The 23,491-nt window shown below is 46.4% G+C and overlaps 1 protein-coding gene across 3 annotated transcripts in view; it reads right to left on the bottom strand.

Moving 5' to 3' along the window:
- The window catches only part of TTLL6 (tubulin tyrosine ligase like 6), a 533,521-nt gene that overhangs the window by 135,977 nt on the left and 374,053 nt on the right, over positions 1–23,491 (bottom strand). For all 3 annotated transcript variants that reach the window (XM_078641428.1, XM_078641430.1, XM_078641429.1), the window contains 2 exons: positions 15,767–15,955; positions 11,200–11,356 (listed from right to left, as the gene is read on the bottom strand). In XM_078641428.1, the coding sequence (XP_078497554.1) occupies positions 11,200–11,356; positions 15,767–15,955 (346 nt within the window). The remainder of the gene's footprint in view (positions 1–11,199; positions 11,357–15,766; positions 15,956–23,491) is intronic.

The raw sequence follows: 23,491 nt of genomic DNA, 5'->3' as shown, positions 1-23,491 counted from the left end.
CTGACCACGCCCCAACCGGTAGCCTTCCTAAGTAGGAGGTTACTTCCCCGGGAACAGAGGTGGAGTGTCATTGAGCGTGAGGCATTTGCTGTGGTCTGGGCGCTGAACAAGTTGAGACCATACCTAGTTGGGACTCACTTCCGGGTTCAGACAGACCACAGGCCCCTTAGATGGTTGATGTAGATGAGGGGTGAGAATCCCAAGTTGTTGAGGTGGTATATTTCCCTACAAGGTATGGATTTCACGGTGGAACACCTCCCTGGTACAGAACACGCCAATGCTGAAGGTCTGTCCAGATTTTTCCGCCTTAGTGATGAAAACTCCCAAGGGGATGGTTAGTTCTCTCCACATTTCAGCTGGAGGGGATGCGTGTTAGACCTGGCATCATTGACGTGGGTCCACCTTCCTCTTTTCTCTTACTCTCTATTATGTTGGCTAGATTTAGATGCTCTGGGCGCCGTGCCACTGCTAATCAGTGCCACAGCGCGAATGCTCCCTGTGTAAAGATGACTGGATAAATTAGGATAACCATAATGCCTAGATCAGTGTAGCAGGTTCTAATAGTTACCCTCGATTTCACTGTCGCTACTGTGAAACGATCCGTTCTCATAGGCCAGAATGGGCCGGTTGAGGATTGCCTTCAATCAACCTATCTGACCCCAGGAAGCTGAAAGGAACTACGAGTTTGATCTGTTTATGCTCAGGACATTGAGAGACACCTTTTAGTAAGGACCGTTTAGATATCCCATGTTTGGAAATGCCTCTTCTGAAAACGCAGTAGTTTCTTGCCTAAGCGTTACTGTAGGCTTGTGTGTAGACTAGTATGTATATTGGCCATCTGGTTTTGGAGCAGCGGGGCCAGCTGGGTCAGACCTGGCTGGAGAGAGAGATCGGTATTCAGGGCATGGGGAGGTGTGACTCTTTGATCCGAGCAGGGCGGTGCCTGGCAAGGTGAATGATGGCTCCACCTCCCACTGGGTGTCTGATAGCAGACCCTCTCATTCTGAAAGGGCAGGATGTAGCTTGGAAAACCAAGTTCTCCCCGACCCCACCGAACTGGTTCTGACTGGAGTCAGTGATTTGTGACCTTAGAGAACAACATTGCGCTGGAACTTTGTCCTGGTGTGATCCTTCTGGATGTCAAGACGAAACTCTGTCCGAGTGAACAGAGGAAAGGACTTTGAAACTTTCACCAAGCTTGTTGAAGAAACTACCCGAGGGCCTGATTCGAGAGCGCCTCCTGCAGAAGTCTCAGGGACATTAGACTTCACCCTGTTAGCCGTGGGAATTCCTGTGTGAGGAATTCTGCGTGCGAGTAATCCGGAGCCTCTAGTTCTACTGTGAGGAATGCGGACTGAACCTTTGAAACTTTCGCTAAATCTGTGTGGGCCGCTGCAGCTAAGAGAGAGCTGCCGCCGCTGAGAGCCCGCCTGAATTTGAACCTTCTAAACCTCCGCTGAACCTGTGGGGGCTGTGCAGCTAAGAGAGAGCTGCCTCCGCTGAGAGCCCACCTGAATGTGAACCTTCGGACCCTTCGCTGAATCCGTATGGGCCGCTGCAGTTAAGAAAGTGCTGCCGCCGCTTTGTGCTCGCAGCTTTGTCAACCTTGCATCATCCTTCATACTTTGGGCCGCCGCAGCTAAGAGAGCGCTGCTGCCGCTGAATGCCCCCACCTTGGCCAACTTGGCATCACCCTTCGTCCTGTGGGCCGACGCAGCTAAGAGAGCTGCTGCCGCTGAGTGCCTGCACCTTTGCTAACTTTGCCTCATTATAATTTTGTCCTGTGGGCCGCCACAGCTAAGGAAAAGCTGTTGCCGCTGAGTGCCCGCACATTTGCTAACTTTGCCTCATTGTGATTTGTCCCATGGGCCGTCACTGCTAAGGGAGAGCTGCTGCCGCTGAGTGCCCGCATCTTGTTCACCATAGTAGAGGATTGTCGCTATCGTCTTGTGGGCCGCCGCAGCTAATAGAGAGCTGCTGCCACTGTGAGGCCACCACGGAGCTGCAAGACGAGCGTCATCGCCACCACCAGCCCGGACGGCTGCAGCCGCGTGCGGCTGCCGCTGAGAGCCCACCTGCCCCAGAGTGCCCGAATCGTGTGGGTGCACGCTGCGGACCTGTGCAGCCAAGACTTGTGGTCGCTGGGAGTCTGCCTGTCACCGCCTCCGCTTCTTTGAGAAGCTACGTGCTGTGTCCCCTTTTAATGGCAGGTACCAGGTGCGCAACGGGTCGTGTAGGCCCCAGCCTTGAACTCAGTCATTTTCACGTTCTGGTGAATAAGTTATTGCCTTTTTGAGTCCTTACTAGTTGACGTGCATTGTAGCTTGTTGAAACGCTTTTGAGAGTTTTGAGTTAAACTGTTGGATAAAGATATTATTTTTCTATACCTACCTGAGTTGTGTTCTTTTGTGTGGTGTCGTTACTGCCTTGTTGAACATGGTCATAAATACTTCACACACTGCCTCTGGGATAGGCCTAATTGCATGTGCTACATTACAACAGGGTTGAGCAGGGGTTGTCAAAAGGGGTAGCCCACTCGCCCTGACTTAGGAAGAAGAGTTCCTATTTGGACAGTGGCGCCAGCCATTGCCAGCTATCAAGATAGGAATCATTCTATTTGGACCGATCAAAAGAAATATTTAAGGAACAACTTAAATCATGAATACTTCACTGGCTGCATGTTAGAACATCGAGGACAAAAATTTCAACCTGCCAATAAATCTTTGGCAAAATATTAAATACCAGAAGCATGGATTTGCTATTCTTAAATCCACATCTATGTACCTTGAGGAAAATGTACAAAGCTTAGAGGCACGTATGTGTGGAATTAAGCATGGTAGACATATACTTACCTTCACAATATTCTGGTACTCAATATTATGGTCATAATATTTTGGCAAGTAAATATTTCAAGATCGGTGTTCTTGTAGTAAACCTACTTGATCATACCTTAGAGCAAAGGTGAGGTTGAAGACACTACCTGAGTGGTTAGGCACTATTTTGATATACCTTTTTTAAATCACTTGAGACCAGTACATGTGAATGGATGCTTAATTGTTATTTACACATCAGATATTCAATTTATTTATGAAGGACAATCAGGAATAATATATTAGTGCACTGTATGTTATTCATAAATGAAAGAGTTAGGTCCTTAAATGATATGTTATGCTTTCTAATAATGGCAAAAAAGTATTCTTTTGGAGTTCTGTCAGAAGAAGGGTGGTTGTTGTCGTTGGAAATGGATGAACAAATAGACTTTTTTTATTGTAGGATTACCATTGCAATATACAAAATTAAACATGTAGCAAAAAGATTGGAGCAAAAACAACAGGTGATGGACAGAATGCAGAACAATGTCATACATTCACCCCAGTACAGAGATCTGGGCCTAAATCCATCGTTTTTTTGCTCACCATGCCTTTCCAGTTTGAACCCAGCTATATGCAAATCAATCTTGACCCTGCGCCCCATGGGAACAGTCCAGCCCGAACTGCCAAGCCAGGTCCTCCCTGGACTGGAAGCAAGCATCCAAGGACCGGTTTCGGGCTTTCAGCCCTCTTCAGCCTGGATAGCTTAATTCCAGTGGCATGGAGAGCACGGGACTCACGTCTGAGCATACCCGTCCCACTCGGGGTGACAAAAGCAAAAACAACAGGTGATGGACAGAATGCAGAACAATGTCATACATTCACCCCAGTACAGAGATCTGGGCCTAAATCCATCGTTTTTTTGCTCACCATGCCTTTTTCCAGTTTGAACCCAGCTATATGCAAATCAGTCTTGACTCTGTGCCCCATGGGAACAGTCCAGCCCGAACTGCCAAGCCAGGTCCTCCCTGTACTGGAAGCAAGCATCCAAGGACCGGTTTCAGGCTTTCAGCCCTCTTCAGCCTGGATAGCTTGATTCCAGTCGCATGGAGAGCACGGGACTCATGTCTGAGCATACCCGTCCCACTCGGGGTGACAAAAGCAAAAACAACAGGTGATGGACAGAATGCAGAACAATGTCATACATTCACCCCAGTACAGAGATCTGAGCCTAAATCCATCGTTTTTTTGCTCAGCATGCCTTTCCAGTTTGAACCCAGCTATATGCAAATCAGTCTTGACCCTGTGCCCCATGGGAACAGTCCAGCCCGAACTGCCAAGCCAGGTCCTCCCTGGACTGGAAGCAAGCATCCAAGGACCGGTTTCGGGCTTTCAGCCCTCATCAGCCTGGATAGCTTGATTCCAGTGGCATGGAGAGCACGGGACTCACGTCTGAGCATACCCGTCCCACTCGGGGTGACAAAAGCAAAAACAACAGGTGATGGACAGAATGCAGAACAATGTCATACATTCACCCCAGTACAGAGATCTGGGCCTAAATCCATCGTTTTTATGCTCACCATGCCTTTCCAGTTTGAACCCAGCTATATGCAAATCAGTCTTGACCCTGTGCCCCATGGGAACAGTCCAGCCCGAACTGCCAAGCCAGGTCCTCCCTGGACTGGAAGCAAGCATCCAAGGACCGGTTTCGGGCTTTCAGCCTGGATAGCTTGATTCCAGTGGCATGGAGAGCACGGGACTCACGTCTGAGCATACCCGTCCCACTCGGGGTGACAAAAGCAAAAACAACAGGTGATGGACAGAATGCAGAACAATGTCATACATTCACCCCAGTACAGAGATCTGGGCCTAAATCCATGTTTTTATGCTCACCATGCCTTTCCAGTTTGAACCCAGCTATATGCAAATCAGTCTTGACCCTGTGCCCCATGGGAACAGTCCAGCCCGAACTGCCAAGCCAGGTCCTCCCTGGACTGGAAGCAAGCATCCAAGGACCGGTTTCGGGCTTTCAGCCCTCATCAGCCTGGATAGCTTGATTCCAGTGGCATGGAGAGAACGGGACTCACATCTGAGCATACCCGTCCCACTCGGGGTGACAAAAGCAAAAACAACAGGTGATGGACAGAATGCAGAACAATGTCATACATTCACCCCAGTACAGAGATCTGGGCCTAAATCCATCGTTCCGGTCCAGGGAAAGCATGGCTTGGCAGTTCGGGCTGGACTGTTCCCATGAGGCACAGGGTCAGACTGATTTGCATATGGCCATGTCTGAACTGGGGTGGCAGAGTGGGCTAAAGAACGGTGATGGATTAAACCCAGATCTTTTGACTGGGTGTGAGTGTTTGATTGGTTCAGATGCTCTGTCCATCACCACCCCCTTTTGTACCGCTTTGTTCGCCATAAGTATGGCAGGGTATGCTCAGACGTGAGTCCCTTGCTCACTTTGCCACTGGATTCAAACAAGCCGGGCTGAAGACGGCTGTAATGCCAGAAACCGGTCCTCGGAAGCTTGTTTCCGGTCCAGGGAAGGCATGGCTTGGCAGTTCGGGCTGGACTGTTCCCATGAGGCACAGGGTCAGACTGATTTGCATATGGCCATGTCTGAACTGGGGTGGTAGAGTGGGCTAAAGAACGGTGATGGATTAAACCCAGATCTTTAGACTGGGTGTGAGTGTTTGATTGGTTCAGATGCTCTGTTCATCACCACCCCCTTTTGTACAGCAAAAAGATTGGAGTCTTAAAAAGTGAAAGTTAAAAAGTCCTAGTGTTTAGAACCGGGCCATCAAGGAGATATGTGGACAGATGGTATTAACATAATTGATGCTCAATGTCGCCTCTTAATCAAATTGACTATTTAGGAATGAAAAGAGCCGTCCCTGGGCTCATCAGGCTGCTTGTCAGTCTCTACCTGAGCCAACTTATCTTTCAAATGTGTCCGAGTATGATGTATAAATTTACCAAAGTTGGTCATATTCTTCACAATGTCCAAGGAAAGGAGAAGAGCTGACAAACAGCCTCATTTGCAATGGAGGTGCCCAATAAGGGTCTGAGGTAGACTGAACAGACTTGCTGCAAGGCCGGGCTACATAACAAAATATGTACCAAGGACTACCTTTTGTAGTTGCATAGACGACATGCTGTGATGGTCAACAGGGCTTTCAAAGATGGATAAAGTTCCTTTAGAGGAAGCTGGTGAAGTCTTGCGGCTAAGATCCGATATAGTGCTTATCTCCCACGGCCTGCATGAGATGGGGCTTATGGGTATGTGAAATTTGTGGCAAGCTTAGGGTTTCATGAAAGTCTCTGGCTGCCAGGGATTCCATGTCCAAAGTGCGAGAGTGCGGGAGCGGGAGCGTAATTGCCTTTTTATTACTGATTTGATGGTTGCATAGTTGATTAAGCTTGGTTTCCAGTTCTCAGTTGCTAGTTGTGGCAAATCTTTAGCTGCGGAAAGGTTGGCCGACCAGGGATTACTCGGTTTTGAGAAGATGCATTTAATGAGGGCCTTCATGGAGTTCTCGGGCACCACGGTTGCCAGGTAGAAGTATTTTATCAAGGCAGCCAGCCCCTTTAATTTTTGCTGAATAAGGCCGAATTCAAGACGAATCAAGCGGTTTCTTGTACAAGCGGGCAGACAAAATATTTTTGGGGGAGCAATACAGTGTATTTTTTCCAGGTCCTGGGCGAACATTCCCGTAAATGCTTGTTGCACATAATTGAGTGACGGTAATAATTTGGCCCGCAGTACCTTTTGGATTGCCGTAGTTGTAGGGCTATCTAAGGTGGCATATAGTTTGCAAAGGGCATGTGTGACCATCTTCCCTTTCTGCAGCAACTTTTGTAGGTGGAGCAGTGGGCAGCCAGTCTCACTGAGCCAGGCGCCCAGGTAGTTATAACTTTGTACAGAGCTCACGGTCAGGGGGCCCAACCTCTATTTGGTCAATTTTTTCTTTGGGTAGCGCACAAAGATCCCAGTTTTGGACTTGCTTGATTTGCTACCAGCTCGTTTTTGTTGTTATATTCTGACAAGGCAGTGAGAGCTTTATAGAGTACTGTTTTAGTATGATCCAAAAGAACGAAGTCATCGGCATACTGAATCAAATGGATCTTTATATTTCCAATTTTTGAAGTGACAAGAGAGGCTCTGTGAAGTACAAAGTCCAGGTCGGCAGTGTACAAATTAAATAAAAACGGAGCAAGGACGCAACACTGCTTTAGCCCCCGATCTGTTGCGATTTTTTTCAGTGGCAGATTCACTAGAAAGTTTGACCCTTACCCAGGTTTCCAAGTACAAGGATCTAATGGCTCATAATAAGTTTGGGCATATATTCCACCGTGCCAGTTTTTGCCAATGGGTGCTGCGAACTACCCCGTCGAAAGCTGCTGAATAATCGATAAAGCAGGAAAAGAGCAGGGGAGAATGGCGGACTACTGCTTGTTTGGCTAAGTATGACAATACTATAGTAGTGTCCACTGTTAAGCCCCCTGGTCTAAACCCCGACTGGTAAAATGGCAGCAAGCCATTGGCCTGTACTCAATCCGTTAGTTCCTGAAGGAGTGTACTCGCCTAAGCCTTTCTGTGGATGTCCAGCAGGGTAATCATCTGATAGTTCTATAGGTCGGTGTTAGTTGCTTTTTTGAAAATTGGGTGCAGCAGTGAGACCCTCCATGAGTCTGGGACATCCCACATAGTCCTACAATCTGCATATAGTATTGAGAGATTAGAGGACCAGAAATGTATGTCTTCCCGAAAAGGGCACCAGGCAGCCCATTAGGGTTTGGGGCTCCATTTTGCCGGATCCATTTTAAGATGGGGAGGACTGCTGCCACGCATGAAACTATGTAGTTGGCCGATGGCCCAGAAGGGGCTGCTTTGATGTTTTCTGTGCTTCTCTGTATGATGTGACCATTTAAACTGTTTAATTTCTGGACATCAGAGTACAAAGACTTCACTTGAGCTACCCACACCTCTGTGGGGAATGAGTTCTCTCTACTGGAAGGTCCGTGAAAATAAGTTGTTTAGTTATTGCCATAATAGTTGGGTCTTGCTTGGCGCCAACAACTCGAAGACCGTTTACCATTTTGCCTCAGTGGCTTCCCATTTTGATTTCCAAACGAGATGCACGTGAGACTTTGCTGCTATTTTCAACTGCTTTTTGGTAGCTTCCGATCCTGTTTTTTTATATGTCCTTTGTTATAATTTTAGCTGCTGTGCGCTTTGCTTGATCCCTGGCGCTTGGGCTGGAATGAAAGTTGTTGTGCCTGTTTTACTGAAAGTGGTAATCCCTCGGAACAGCATGCCTAATTCGTATGCAAGTTTTTCCCATTCGCTTATGATGGTCTGCGTATTAGGCACCGCCGGTAAGCCAGTCCATGTACATTTCCAAGTGACGAATTTATTGATGGTAATCTATCCCCATTTACTTCTCCTTAGGAGCCTGTGTTGTTCTTCTCCAATGAACTTTCCGACAGGACGCAGAGTATAATGACTTTCCGCTGAGGTCGCTTGGTGCAACAACAAGGCGGCATGGTCGCTTTTGCTCTGTGGGAGCACTGCAGAGTTTAGCATGGTTTTACATAGCCACTTGCTCAATAAGGTGTAGTCTATAGTTGTCCGAATATTGTAAGTGGGTGCGTGGGTGGTTCGAGACTATGGCACAGTGGATAAGGAGCTAGCTGTTTCCAGGTTGTGTGTCCAAAAAAGAGCGTTAAGTCTCCCTGGGCTCCCAAAAACTGACTTTGGGCTCCCATTTCCCTAGGTGATGTGTATTAAAGTCCCCAAGAATGGTAATTTCTATGGATGCATGATGTAGTATCAAAGTTTCGATCTGCTTTATCAGCCGGGTGAGCTTGTCCTTGGGACCGTGTCCGTTGGGATTATATAGTAGACATTAATTAAGAGTATGGACGGTCCGCTGACCTGAGGCCTTTCAGGGTGCCGGCTTAGATCATATCGTAAGAGTTTTTTATCTCTGTAAAACTCAGCTTTAGGGTGTGCTTGATGTAAATCGAAATGCCCCCGGAGGGTCTCCCGAATAGATTGAATTTAGTTGCTGGTGAGAAGAATTCCACATAACCTGTTAAAGGAGAGGGCGTAGTTGCCCATGTTTCTTGAACGCTAATGAGGTCAGCCCCTTTCAGGAATCTAGTCGCCATTGGGTTTGGTAGCAGCTTATGCATCCCTGCCACGTTCCATGCCATGATACTTAGTGTTTGGGTGCCACCCGCTGTGCTACTGTGACGGCGAAGCTCCTTGCTAGGGGTGGGCCTGAATTTCGTCGGCCAAGTTGGAAGCAACCCACACCCAATAAGACGAATTTGGGGATGGGGGCATGCGGGGGGGATGGAGGATCTGGCGATGGTCATAACCTGTCGCCCCCATGCTGACCATCAACTCTGCACTTGATGTTCATGTCTGCTTGATATACGGAGCATTCTCCTCGACTGGTCCCTCTCAGGACACAAACCGTGGTGGTGTACTTGTGCGTGTAAAATAAATGGGTATTTTATGTTTTCAAACATCCAAATGTCTATCACCATTCTGCGAATTGGTCTTTTTCTTTGTGCAAACTGCTGGTAATGTGAGACTGCGTCTGAATGTATTGAAGAGGTTTCAGAATACTTGATCTGTAAAGAGTGTCTATGTTGCCTTTCGAGGTACATAACGTGTCATGATCATCTTAGCTGACTGGCCTCCCCCAAGAACGTGGGAGGTTGTTGGGAATGCTCATGTCGCAGTGGAGATGTTTTAACGTACCCATAAATAAAATCAAAGTGTTTTTAAACTAGCCAATACAACTTTTACACTGTAAACCAGACCTCCTGGGGTCAGGAATCTCATTTCACAAGATTGTTTCACAAGTCTATCAAATGCAACTTACTTGAGACACAATGCTAAGGTTGCTCGTCAGTAGGACCTTTCAAATTCCTTTTTAACTTATCCAACTCCCAGGACTATGTTTTCTACGGTGGTTCTATTTCAGATTTACTATTTGCATTTCCTCACATTCTTGGACTCTAAAGGTCAGTGTTATGTGCCAGGGACCCGAGGCTATAGCATCACTGTTTCAGTAGGAATGTAGTACATCTCTAGTTACGCGCCCCCCAGCTTTTTCTCAGGCACCAAGACGCCTTGGCAGTAGCGCGCTCTATAAATATTTTCATTCATTCATTCATCTCCTAACACCTGCAACTTTCATATATCTGTACCTCATGCTGTGGATAAACTGTGCTGTAAGGCTGTCTTTAACTCTTTGCAGTCCTCCTACTTGTTGACATTTCTGCTGGAAAGCTAATTTTTCCTGCTAGAAAGCTAATTCCAGCCTGCTCTTGGCAACCAGACTTCTTTTAATTTAGCTTTCGTTTCACACATTGGATTCCTAGACTGTTTTTCACCAGAGGTAGAGGTTATTTCAGATGATCTATGCACTTCAATGTCTCTATTGGTCCGAAACATTTCAACTACTAGCTCTACAAGCAACTCTTACTTTTGTGGGGCACCATACGCTAATGGGTCGTAACCTTTTGATTTCTTTTGACCCCACTGAAACATTACTAGTAGCCATAGACAGTGGCACAAGCAGTTATGAGTTGCATTTCCAAACAACGTACAAAACTACACAAAGAAGGATACATGAAATAAATACATGTCACAATAATCTTTACTTAATTCATAAACAAAAAATATGCAAAAAAACTGAGTTTTAATGGGAAGGTTGAAAGGTGGTTTTATTTCTAAAAGTCATGGGAAGGTTGGAAGGTGGTTTTATTTCTAATAGTCAAAGTGATGTGCTAGATTCTAGCATATTGCTCCTAAAAAATGCTATTTTAATTTTTAGCCTAAAATTTCAAATGTCTTCACATTTAATGAGTGCTTTACAATTTTATTTTTTCTTTCTTATGTAGATATACCTTATAATCTGCCAATATTAATTTATTTTCTAAACAGTCACAGATCCCTTGCGCAGGAGTCACGGACTCCCTGGGGTCCGTGGACCTCAGGTTCAGAACATTTGCCATATGCGATTGCTGCCCTGTGTAGGTTGGTGTCTATCTTGGTCCCTACCTGCTTTCTAATTGGCTCTCAGGCTGCTGTTACTCAGTGCATACCCCATACTATAATAGTCTGGTGGAGTACGATGCTTCTTTTAGCCCTGCTATTTTCCCCAGGCTGATTGTATCTCAAAAGCACTTCGTATTATATCTACCAGGGCAGTAACCTGATTCGTTCAGTCCCACTGAACTCACCCGCATGCTTTCCAGGCTGATCTTACCCGATGGCCACCTTGTGGCGTAACTGCCATGGCAGTCAGATTTCTTTTCACCACTTACTTTCGAAGCCACTTGCGCCACGTTCTGGTCTTACCTGACGGGAACCTCGTGCCATAGCTGCTCTGTGCAGTTGGCCGTCTCTACAACTGGGGCTCTTTTCACCTGGTGATTCCCCCATCTGTTCAGCCTTCCTGCTTTTTGACGGGGTCACTTTTACCTCCTGTTTCAATCGAAGGTCCTGCAGCTGCTGCCTGTGGGGACAGATTCGTGCTTTAGTTACAGGTGAACAAGTGGTGACATTCTAGGATTTTACAGCCAGGAGAGCTCTATATCTGCCTTTGTCTGCATGTATTGTATCAGATTAACAATGCTCATGTTTTTTGCCACAAGATGGTTCCAACTACAAGTGAAACCATTTCTTGAGTGAAATGTCCAGAAATTGAGAATTTACTGATTTTAATGCACAAAATGCATTTCATACATGAAATGTATACAATTAGTGAAAAGAACAACTTTCAATCAGGTCTGTATGAAACTTGTGCCTGCACTAAATTACATGGTTCCAATAATTTAAATCAACCTTCAAACCATTTTCGGCCTTATACTTTTATTTCCCTGATAAATTGGTGATCTTTCTGAAGATACCATGGGCATATTGAAACTTTAAGCACATTTGTCTCTACAGCTACAGCTAATTTGGATGGAGGCAATTTAGAAACAAAGAAAGCTGCATCAAACAAATCTCCTTTTCAATTTGTTTGACTAATCGCATTTTAATATGATTGACTCTTTTGCAGTTGTAAATCCTGTCCTGCATATTGCTCATTGCTGGTTGGTTTTATTGAGACTCATTTGCTTGATTATTTGATAGCGGTTTTATTTCCGATTATTGTGTTTGTCCCTTCCATGAAACCTGGCCAGATTACTTGCACTCCTCACTTTTCAGACACTATTTCTTTCTTTCTAGTTGAACACTCCATAGGAGTGCCTGTATTTTCCAGATGTCTCCCTCATTAACTTCTCTTCCCCTCTCCCTGCGCTCCTGTTTTGGATTAGGTGATGAATCCACTCTCTTAAAATCTTTTTGTGATCAGAGTCCTAACATTAGGCTATCTGATATTAGTTTTGATGGCTTCAGCCTTCAGCACCCTTCCCCCAAGGATTTAAAATAACTAGGAGATCAAATGAAATACTTAATGTCAATTAAAACTGTGTGAATTAACAAAGAGCAGATGCACTTCAACTGACCTGTTTGCTACACTTCATACTTTTGAAATATGCTAGAAAAGAAATAACTGTCTATGAAAAACACTTATAAATAAAAAAGGCAATAGTGCAGGACTCAAATTTGTAATGAATGTTTCATCAATTAGATCTAAATTTGGAACTAGGGGCAGGATACAGTAGTTCACTGCTACAGTACTTCACTGTTGTGATTCACTCATAATAGCACCCTGAGTCACTGCATTAGTCAAGTGCAAAGAACTGAGGGTTGCCAAGTGTTCCTCACAGCAAAGTGGTAAAACAGATATTAACCCCAATAAAAACAAACCTACGCAAAGCCAACTGCTTTGCTCTTGCAAGCTTATTATGTAAAATAATGACCCACTATAGATAAAAAAGTAGAGATCTTCCTACCAGCCCTGAAGTAGACTACTTTTAAGATGGATTGAAAATGCTGTCCCTCATAGTGAAGGGAACACATAGCTGTTCCAGTGCTCCATAAAGCATGTTGTGGTGGACAGAAGCAAAATACAGCTGGCATATGAACAGGCCAATGGATGAAGAGCCCCTGGTGGTGTGCATAAATTGTAAATGTAAATTGATACTTGTATAGCGCACTACTCACCCGCAAGGGTCTCAAGGCGCTTGTACGAATACCGCTGTGGAACCCATCCTGGCTTTCCCTGTGAGGTGTCCACTCCTGGGCACCCCCAAGGTGGAGGCCAGGCATCCTTAGCGTTGTGGGGGCCGTTGTGGAGATTAAGCAAGCTATTGCTTAGAGTTGCAGAGTGGGACTCCATGATTGGAATAGGCACCGAGGTGAGAATTATCAGGTCCGTGGAATTTTTGAGCCCAAGACCCGCCGAGGCGGGGAATCGAACCCTGGTCCCGGGCTAGACCTCTGCATCAGGGTCTGCCGCTCTAACCATTGAGCCACACTTCTCCACTGCATACACGTATGTAGGTATGTATTTATGTACATATATTTTTTTCATATTATTTTGTTGAAAGTATGTGACATGACAGTTAAATTTGCCTCTAGGCTCAGACTTAGGAAGGGATCAGCTAAAGGGTTAACTCAGCAAGAAGACGATAGAGTAGGTGTGTGCAATGATAAAGAGATCCCTCAAATCAAAGGCAAAATAGCACATCACGTCAACACACGCCCCCAGAGGTATCCAGGGGAAGGAACTAGTGTGTCCTCATGTAACGTAACTGGTGCTATGTAAAGCGCTCTGATACCTGATTCGGTTTGGGTCTAGTTCGCGCTATATAAAACTCTACAAAAAAAAAAAAAACTAGGGGGGAGGTTCTCCAGGGTGAGCTGGCCTCCAACCTACTGTATGCACACAAGTTTAGCTACCTGAGAATTAGATTCATTTACGTTACAATGTCCCTCTTAGCACTACTCAATAGAAGTGCTGGGCTTTATCATAGGACAACCTCGCTCTCCAAAAACCCGGTTTGATGGAGAGCGGGTCTGCACCTGGAAACAGGGGGGCACTTCCTAGTTAGAATGAGCCAGCATGAACAGTGAACATGAAAACCAATGTGGCATCTTAGATTTCATGTATGCATTGGACACACCACTTAGTATTAAAAATTGAAAATTTGGGGATAAGGGGAACTATTACCCCATCACCACTATTACCGTCGTCCTGTTCAATCGAAGGTCCTGCAGCTGCTGCCTGTGGGTACAGATTCGTGCTTTAGTTACAGGTGAACAAGTGGTGACATTCTAGGATTTTACAGCCAGGAGAGCTCTATATCTGCCTTTGTCTGCATGTATTGTATCAGATTAACAATGCTCATGTTTTTTGCCACAAGATGGTTCCAACTACAAGTGAAACCATTTCTTGAGTGAAATGTCCAGAAATTGAGAATTTACTGATTTTAATGCACACAATGCATTTCATACATGAAATGTATACAATTAGTGAAAAGAACAACTTTCAATCAGGTCTGTATGAAACTTGTGCCTGCACTAAATTACATGGTTCCAATAATTTAAATCAACCTTCAAACCATTTTCGGCCTTATGCTTTTATTTCCCTGATAAATTGGTGATCTTTCTGAAGATACCATGGGCATATTGAAACTTTAAGCACATTTGTCTCTACAGCTACAGCTAATTTGGATGGAGGCAATTTAGAAACAAAGAAAGCTGCATCAAACAAATCTCCTTTTCAATTTGTTTGACTAATCGCATTTTAATATGATTGACTCTTTTGCAGTTGTAAATCCTGTCCTGCATATTGTTCATTGCTGGTTGGTTTTATTGAGACTCATTTGCTTGATTATTTGATAGCGGTTTTATTTCCGATTCTTGTGTTTGTCCCTTCCATGAAACCTGGCCAGATTACTTGCACTCCTCACTTTTCAGACACTATTTCTTTCTTTCTAGTTGAACACTCCATAGGAGTGCCTGTATTTTCCAGATGTCTCCCTCATTAACTTCTCTTCCCCTCTCCCTGCGCTCGTGTTTTGGATTAGGTGATGAATCCACTCTCTTAAAATCTTTTTGTGATCAGAGTCCTAACCTTAGGCTATCTGATATTAGTTTTGATGGCTTCAGCCTTCAGCACCCTTCCCCCAAGGATTTAAAATAACTAGGCGATCAAATGATCAAAATTAATTAAGGGTAACCTTCAAGATGGCCAAATGATTGCAGCTATTTGAAAATTATTATTATTATTATGCGTTCTTATATAGCGCTCGATTACCCGTAGGCATCTCGGCGCTTGCCTTGGAAACCCGTCCTGGCTTCCCCCAAGGTGAAAGCCAGGCATCCCGCCGCGGGGGGGCCATAGTGGAGATTAAGCAGGCTAATGCCCAGAGCTGCAGGGTGTGAACCCATGATTCGAGTAGGCACCGAAACGAGAATTATCGAGTCCGTGGATATTTGGGCTCAAGACCCTGCCGCGTCGGGAATTGAACCCTGGTCCCGGGTCTGACCTCTGCTTCAGGGTCTGCCTCCTCTAACCAGTGAGCCACACTTCTCCACTCAGACAAAATGTCACAAGAAAGTTTACTCGAACATCCATGAAGGTTGGGGAGTAAGATTTTTGGGACAGACAAACTTTAGGCAGCTACATTTTTGTGTTTCTGTGAGCCACTATTAAATACATTTGGCCAGTCTTGCTCTTAGGAATCCAAACTCTAATCTGCTACATGCCTGTGCATGATAATGCCCAAAACACGTGAAACTTTCTCATTCAATATGAAATACATTTCCTATTTAATACATGTAGTTAGACCTTTATTAGGAAATATTTAAAAATACTGCTTGAAGAAAAACTTTCCACCAAAGTAAATTTCTCTCTAGGCCTCAAATATATGCCACACAAACAATGATGAGCTTTTACAAGGATTTATTTTAGATTCCAAAAGTAACGTTCACTACTGTTAGCATAGAAGTGACATCCTTAGGGGCTGACCTGGTACACTGCCCCCGCGCCCTCGATGCTGCTGTTTCCTGAAAGATGGAGCTACTCTGCTGGAAAAACTTCTCATAATTCTCAGCATCTCTTTTGGGGAAAATTCGTCGAAAACCTCCCATATTCTTCTCCTCGTATTGTTCAGCCTGCTCTGTCCAGGCAACCTGTAGACTCCTTTGCTTTTCTGCTCTAAAAGGAGAAGTCAGAGAAATAGCTTGAAAGGACACGTGGGAAGCAAAACACAATCCTTGTTGTTAGTCAGAAATTTCAGCTGATAAAAAATGGACTGCTTACTCCTACTACAAATGTGCACCAGAACATCACAGAATATGAGAAAGAAGTAACATCCCCTCAAGAGATGGTTGGCAAGAAAAATGTGGTAACAGCACACTGATCATTGGAAGCAACATTTTAAGTTTTAATAACTGAAATACAAGCAATGAAGCGCTGAAATACTTAATGTCAATTAAAACTGTGTGAATTAACACAGAGCAGATGCACTTCAACTGACCTATTTACTGCACTTCATACTTTTGAAATATGCTAGAAAATAAATAACTGTCTATGAAAAACACTTATAAATAAAAAAGGCAATAGTGCAGGACTCAAATTTGTAATGAATGTTTCATCAATTAGATCTAAATTTGGAACTAGGGGCAGGATACAGTAGTTCACTGCTACAGTACTTCACTGTTGTGATTCACTCATAATAGCACCCTGAGTCACTGCATTAGTCAAGTGCAAAGAACTGAGGGTTGCCAAGTGTTCCTCACAGCAAAGTGGTAAAACAGATATTAACCCCAATAAAAACAAACCTACGCAAAGCCAACTGCTTTGCTCTTGCAAGCTTATTATGTAAAATAATGACCCACTATAGATAAAAAAGTAGAGATCTTCCTACCAGCCCTGAAGTAGACTACTTTTAAGATGGATTGAAAATGCTGTCCCTCATAGTGAAGGGAACACATAGCTGTTCCAGTGCTCCATAAAGCATGTTGTGGTGGACAGAAGCAAAATAAAGCTGGCATATGAACAGGCCAATGGATGAAGAGCCCCTGGTGGTGTGCATAAAATGTAAATGTAAATTGATACTTGTATAGCGCACTACTCACCCGCAAGGGTCTCAAGGCGCTTGTACGAATACCGCTGTGGAACCCATCCTGGCTTTCCCTGTGAGGTGTCCACTCCTAGGCACCCCCAAGGTGGAGGCCAGGCATCCTTAGCGTTGTGGGGGCCGTTGTGGAGATTAAGCAAGCTATTGACCAGAGTTGCAGAGTGGGACTCCATGATTGGAATAGGCACCGAGGCGAGAATTATCAGGTCCGTGGAATTTTTGAGCCCAAGACCCGCCGAGGCGGGGAATCGAACCCTGGTCCCGGGCTAGACCTCTGCATCAGGGTCTAACGCTCTAACCATTGAGCCACACTTCTCCACTGCATACACGTATGTAGGTATGTATTTATGTACATATATTTTTTTCATATTATTTTGTTGAAAGTATGTGACATGACAGTTAAATTTGCCTCTAGGCTCAGACTTAGAAAGGGATCAGCTAAAGGGTTAACTCAGCAAGAAGACGATAGAGTAGGTGTGTGCAATGATAAAGAGATCACTCAAATCAAAGGCAAAATAACACATCACGTCAACACATGCCCCCAGAGGTATCCAGGGGAAGGAACTAGAGGGGAGGCTCTCCAGGGTGAGCTGGGCTCCAACCTACTGTATGCACACAAGTTTAGCTACCTGAGAATTAGATTCATTTACGTTACAATGTCCCTCTTAGCACTACTCAATAGAAGTGCTGGGCTTTATCATAGGACAACCTCTCTCTCCAAAAACCCGGTTTGATGGAGAGCGGGTCTGCACCTGGAAACAGGGAGGCACTTCCAAGTTACAATGAGCCAGCATGAACAGTGAACATAAAAACCAATGTGGCATCTTAGATTTCATTTATGCATTGGACACACCACTTAGTATTAAAAATTGAAAATTTGGGGATAAGGGGAACTATTACCCCATCACCACTATTACCGTCGTCGACATGTTCCTGCCTTGTGAATCTACTGAGTCCGCAGCATTCTTCAGGACAACTAAACGGGCTCCTGGTTAGGCAATGTTGTACTAAGAATTGCCTTGTTGTTAGGGGGACCTCTGTCTACCTCTAAACTATAACTTGGTCCACAGATACACCGATGTAGGGTTTTCAATGCCCCGTGGAAGAAGGGCTCTAGGGGCAGTTTAGAGGTAGACACAGGTGACCCTAACAACAAGGCAACACACAGTATGGAAATAACCTGTGCAGACATTTGAAATAGTGGGTGGAACACGATGGGGGAAATGGAAAGAAGTCCTTTATCCAGAGAGGTATCTTTGATCTAGACCACGGGTACTCATAGTACGGCCCACGGGCCGGTGGCGGCCCGGCAAGCCTTCCGTGGCGGCCCGCGGGCCATGAGACATAGTACCCGTGTTTACAAAGACTGTCTGCAAACACTCTGCTGCTCTGTGGGGGCCGGGCAATTTATTCCGGCGAAGCCAGAGTGGAGCTGCAGGGGCACCAAGAGGGTGTGAATTACAGCAATGCCCCATTCACATGCACATGGTCTTTTTGAAGACCTGTGAAATGCTCGGGTGGGGCTGTGTGTCTGTGCACGCTGGGGAAGCACAGGCTGGGGAAGCTGTCTCAGCCCGGGTGACACAGGCAGGGTGGGGTGACGGAGGGAGGTAGAGGGACAGAGACAGAGGGAGGGAGGGAAATGGAGACAGAGAAATGGAGACAGAGAAAGGGAGACAGACAGAGGGAGAAGGGAGACAGACAGAGGGAGGAGGGCGATAGAGGGATGAGGGTGACAGAGGGATGAGGGCGATGGAGTGCGGGAGGCACAGTGAGGGAAGGGGAATGAGGGAGGGAGTGAGGGAAGGGGAGGGAGTGAGGGAAGGGGAGTGAGGGAAGGGAGTGAGGGAAGGGAGTGAGGGAAGGGAGTGAGGGAAGGGAGTGAGGGAAGGGGGAGTGAGGGAGGGGAGTGAGGGAGGGAGTGAGGGAAGGGGAATGAGGGAGGGAGTGAGGGAAGGGGAGTGAGGGAGTGAGGGAGTGAGGGAAGGGGAGTGAGGGAGTGAGGGAAGGGAGTGAGGGAAGGGAGTGAGGGAAGGGAATGAGGGAAGGGAATGAGGGAAGGGGAGGGAGTGAGGGAAGGGGAGTGAGGGAAGGGAGTGAGGGAAGGGGAGGGAGTGAGTGAGGGAAGGGAGTGAGGGAAGGGAATGAGGGAAGGGAGTGAGGGAAGGGGAGGGAGTGAGGGAAGGGGAGGGAGTGAGGGAGGGAGGGTTGAGGGAGGGGGTGAGGGAAGGGGAGGGAGTGAGGGAAGGGGAGGGAGTGAGGGAAGGGAGTGAGGGAAGAGAGTGAGGGACAGGAGTGAGGGAAGGGAGTGAGGGACGTGAGGGAGGGAGCGAGGGAAGGGGAGTGAGGGAAGAGAGTGAGGGAAGGGGAGGGAGTGAGGGAGGGGTGATGGAGGGGGTGAGGGAAGGGGAGGGGTGAGGGAAGGGGAGTGAGGGAAGGGGAGTGAGGGATGGGAGTGAGGGACGGGAGTGAGGGAAGGGAGTGAGGGAAGGGAAGGGGAGTGAGGGAAGGGGAGTGAGGGAAGGGGAGTGAGGGAAGGGAGGGAGTGAGGGTAGGGAGTGAGGGTAGGGAGTGAGGTGAGGAAGTGAGGAAGTGAGGGGGGAGGGAGGGAGGGAGTGAGGGAAGGGGAGTGAGGGAAGGGGAGTGAGGGAGTGAGGGAAGGGGAGTGAGGGAGGGAGGGAAGGGGAGTGGGGGGTGAGGGAAGGGTATTGAGGGAGTGAGGGAAGGGGAGTGAGGGAGAGAGGGGAGTGAGGGAGTGAGGGACGGGAGTGGGGGAGTGAGGGAAGGGGAGGGAGGGAAGGGGTGAGGGAAGGAAGGGGAGTGAGGGAAGGGGAGTGAGGGAAGGGGAGTGATGGAAGGGGAGTGAGGGAGGGAGAGAGGGAAGGGAAGGGAGTGAGGGTGAGGGAAGGGGAGTGAGGGAGGGAGAGGGGGAATAGGGGGAAGGGGAGTGAGGGGAAGGGAAGGGGAGTGAGGGTAAGGGAGGGAAGGAGAGGAAAGGAGAGGGAAGGGAAGGGAGAGGGAGGAAGAGGGAGGAAGAGGGAGGGAGAGGGAAGGAGATGAAGGGAGAGAGAAGGAGAGAGGGAGAGGGAGTGAGACAGTCAGAATGAGGGTGAGATAGGGAGAGAGAGGGAGTGAGAGGGAGTGAGACAGTCAGAGTGAGTGAGACAGAGGGAGACCGGGGAGGGAGAGAGGGAAATAGAGGGATGGAGGGAGGGAGTCAGAGAGAGATAGGTAGAGGGAGGGAGTCAGAGAGAGGGGGAGAGAGAGAGAGAGAGAGTGAGGTGTGTATGCCGGGTCTGGTAGTTCAGTGGACGAAGGCGTCTGCAGCAGGGACCTGTGTTCAACCTCATGGTCACAGTTTTTTTTGTTGCTCTAGCCCCCCCCCCCGCCCCCCACTGACCCCGCCCCCACCGGTGCGGCCCTCGGACACAAACCACACTGTAAATTTGGCCCCCGAGAGAAAGTTTGTGAGTACCCATGATCTAGACTGACTAAGCTATCTGAGCTATTTTAACAGATCTTAAATATAAAATAGATACAGATTAATGGCCAGCGTTTTGCAAAAGATATGAGGAAGCAAACAAACAGAAGCTGTAACAGATCCGTGAAACAAAGCAGCCCCATTAAATAATAATAATATCAGAATTTGTAAAGTGCACAGCTACCTCCGGAGAGGTGTCCCGGCGCTGGGGGCCGTCGGGAAGATTAAGGGAGCTATTGCCCAGAGTCACATGGTGCTGGGCTAACCTGCCGCCGGCACCGGGGATCGAACCGTGACCCCATGGTCCAGAGTCAGGCACCCTGGCCGTTGCGCCACACCTCTTCCATTAAAGATTCCAATAGCAAGTAACTCATTTAAGGGTGCAGGGTTAGTACCTTGTATTATCTACTGTCCCACCTCCGCCCTATGTATTCACACAAAGCACAATACTCAGAATAAATCAAAGAAAGGGAGGAGAATATTTTAGAGGTCCTAAATTTCCCCATGTCTACAAGCGATGCCAGAGGCACGCCAGTGGCTTTGTCTAGAAATGAAGCCTGGTTGGCATGTGCCGCCAGCAAGAGGGGCACAAGGAAGCAAGGCCCAAGCAGGCACAGTGAAACAAGCAACTGACGTGATGTGTTAGAGTGTTCCTTAACATTCTAAAGACTAATGAAGATTACGTTTTGGCAGCACTGTTGTATTGTATTGTAATTGCATTTATATAGCCCTTACTACCCCTGGCAAGGCGTCAAATAGCTTTTTCAGAAGGATTAGTGGCAAATTAGTATAGCGAAAATATGAAAGTAATTTGATTGGTGGATATGTTAGTTATTTGGATTGAGAAGGATAGTGGAGGGATAGAAGAGGGAAAAAGGTTTGCATTTATATTGCGCTTGCTACCCTTGATAGGGTGTTGAGGCACTTTTTGGGCGTGTAGCACGCTACTTCGGAACCCAGAAAGGATTAGTGGTAAATTAGTATAGTGAAAATATGAAAGTATTTTGAGCGGTCGATATGCAAGTCAGAATATTTGGATTGAAAACGATAGTGGAGGGATAGAGAACCCTGATGGGGGGGTTGAAGTGTTTTTTTTGGCGAGTAGCACGCTACTCTGGAACCCATACAGTGTTAGTGGTGAATTAGTATAGTGAAATATGAAAGTAATTTGAGTGGTGGATATGTTAGTCAGATTATTTGGATGGAGAAGGATAGCAAAGGGGTAGAATAGGTGAAAAGGTTTGCATTTATATAGTGCTTGCTACCCCTGATGAGCTGTTGGAGTGCTTTTTCGGCGAGTAGCACGCTACTTTCAGAACCCATTATATGAATCTGACAATCAAAATGTTAAATTTGAAACACTAATGTTGGAATCTTTGAGTAAATTAATTGAGCACATTCCTTCTACCTTGACGTCCAACCATGCAGATGATGTTGGGTGTATTTTTTCTATAGATTCTGTTAAGATCAAGGTGAACTCTACGAAGAAACTACCTCATATCACACAGAATCCCATGTGTCCTGAGGCTGCATGTGGACTTGACCCAATCATTGCCAATTTGATTAGGAAGGGGCCCAAAGGTCTACTATGAGTACCTGCCTAATTTGATTAGGCAGGGTGTACAACGGTCCACTGTGAGTACCTGCAACACTCCAATTCTCCCCATTCAGAATGTGGTGAAAACTGCTTCATCCAAGACCTCACAGTTGCCTAGTGATACCAAATCCTGTCACCATTGTTTCTTGTATGCTAGCCACTGCCTGATGGTTCACTGTAGATTTATGCTCCACCTTCTTTACCATTCCCATTTGTAAGGAAAGCCAGCATCTCTTTGCATTTCAATTCGGCGGATGACAACTAATTTAGCAGAGGCTCCAATAAGGATTTACTGATTCCACATCCATTTTGCCAGGTATTAAAATAAGACCTTAGCACCTTGGTCTTTCCTGAGTGTTATACATTGGCAGGGCAACTGAAATTATGCGATTGTGCGGCTGCTGTGTTTTTCGCATAGGTATAGATATACTGCATTTGCCACATAATCAATCCGCTCTGCATAATCTGCAGATTTTGACCCAAATTGTTTTTGTTTCTAGCACAAATGGTTTCAAATGTACTAAAACCTCCGCTGTTTGTGTTGCAGTGCAGTAGAATACTCTTTGGTAAGCTTTAGTGATTGATTGATTGATTGTGGAATTTATATAGCGCACGATTGCCCAGAGGTGTCTATGCGCTTTTGTGGAGAAGAATGCTGGAGATGGTATATTTTAATTTGAAAAGAGCCATGTCTTTAGAAGCTTTCTGAGACCGAGCAGTGTTGGGCAGCTTTTGATATTTAACGGAGCAGGTTCCACAACCTCACTATACCCAAGACAAAGCTTCTTCCTCCCCAGCTCGCTTTCTTGAATTTTGGTGTCTGGAGGAGTTTGCTCTGTGCTGAGTGTAGGTGCCTTAATGGATGATACCATGTGACGTGTTGCTTCAAGAATGCTGGCCCATTTCCGTGAACAGCTTTGTATGCTAGACATAGGGCTTTGAAATCTATTCTTTTCTTCATAGGAAGCCAGTGGAGTTTTTTCAAGCCTTCAGATATAGACTGGAATCTGGGAACGTCTAGCAGCATTCTTCCAGGGAAGGCATGATTGGCAGTTCGGGCTGGACTGTTCCCATGAGGCACAGGGTCAGACTGATTTGCATATGGCCATGTCTGAACTGGGGTGGCAGAGTGGGCTAAAGAACGGTGATGGATTAAACCCAGATCTGTTGACTGGGTGTGAGTGTTTGATTGGTTCAGATGCTCCGTCCATCACCACCCCCTTTTGTACCGCTTTGTTCGCCATAAGTTGGCAGTGTATGCTCAGATGTGAGTCCCTTGCTCACTTTGCCACTGGATTCAAGCAAGCCTGACTGAAGACGGCTGAAATGCCAGAAACCGGTCCTAGGAAGCTTTTTTCCAGTCCAGGGAAGGCAGGGCTTGGCCGGTCGGGCTGGACTGTTCCCATGAGGCACAGGGTCAGGCTGATTTGCATATGGCCATGTCTGAACTGGGGTGGCAGAGAGGGCTAAAGAACAGTGATGGATTAAACCCAGATCTGTTGACTGGGTGTGAGTGTTTGATTGGTTCAGGTG

Source organism: Lissotriton helveticus, chromosome 5_1 (assembly GCF_964261635.1).
Source record: "Lissotriton helveticus chromosome 5_1, aLisHel1.1, whole genome shotgun sequence".
Taxonomy (NCBI): Eukaryota; Metazoa; Chordata; class Amphibia; order Caudata; family Salamandridae; genus Lissotriton; species Lissotriton helveticus.
This window is presented reverse-complemented; position numbering and strand designations above follow the sequence as displayed.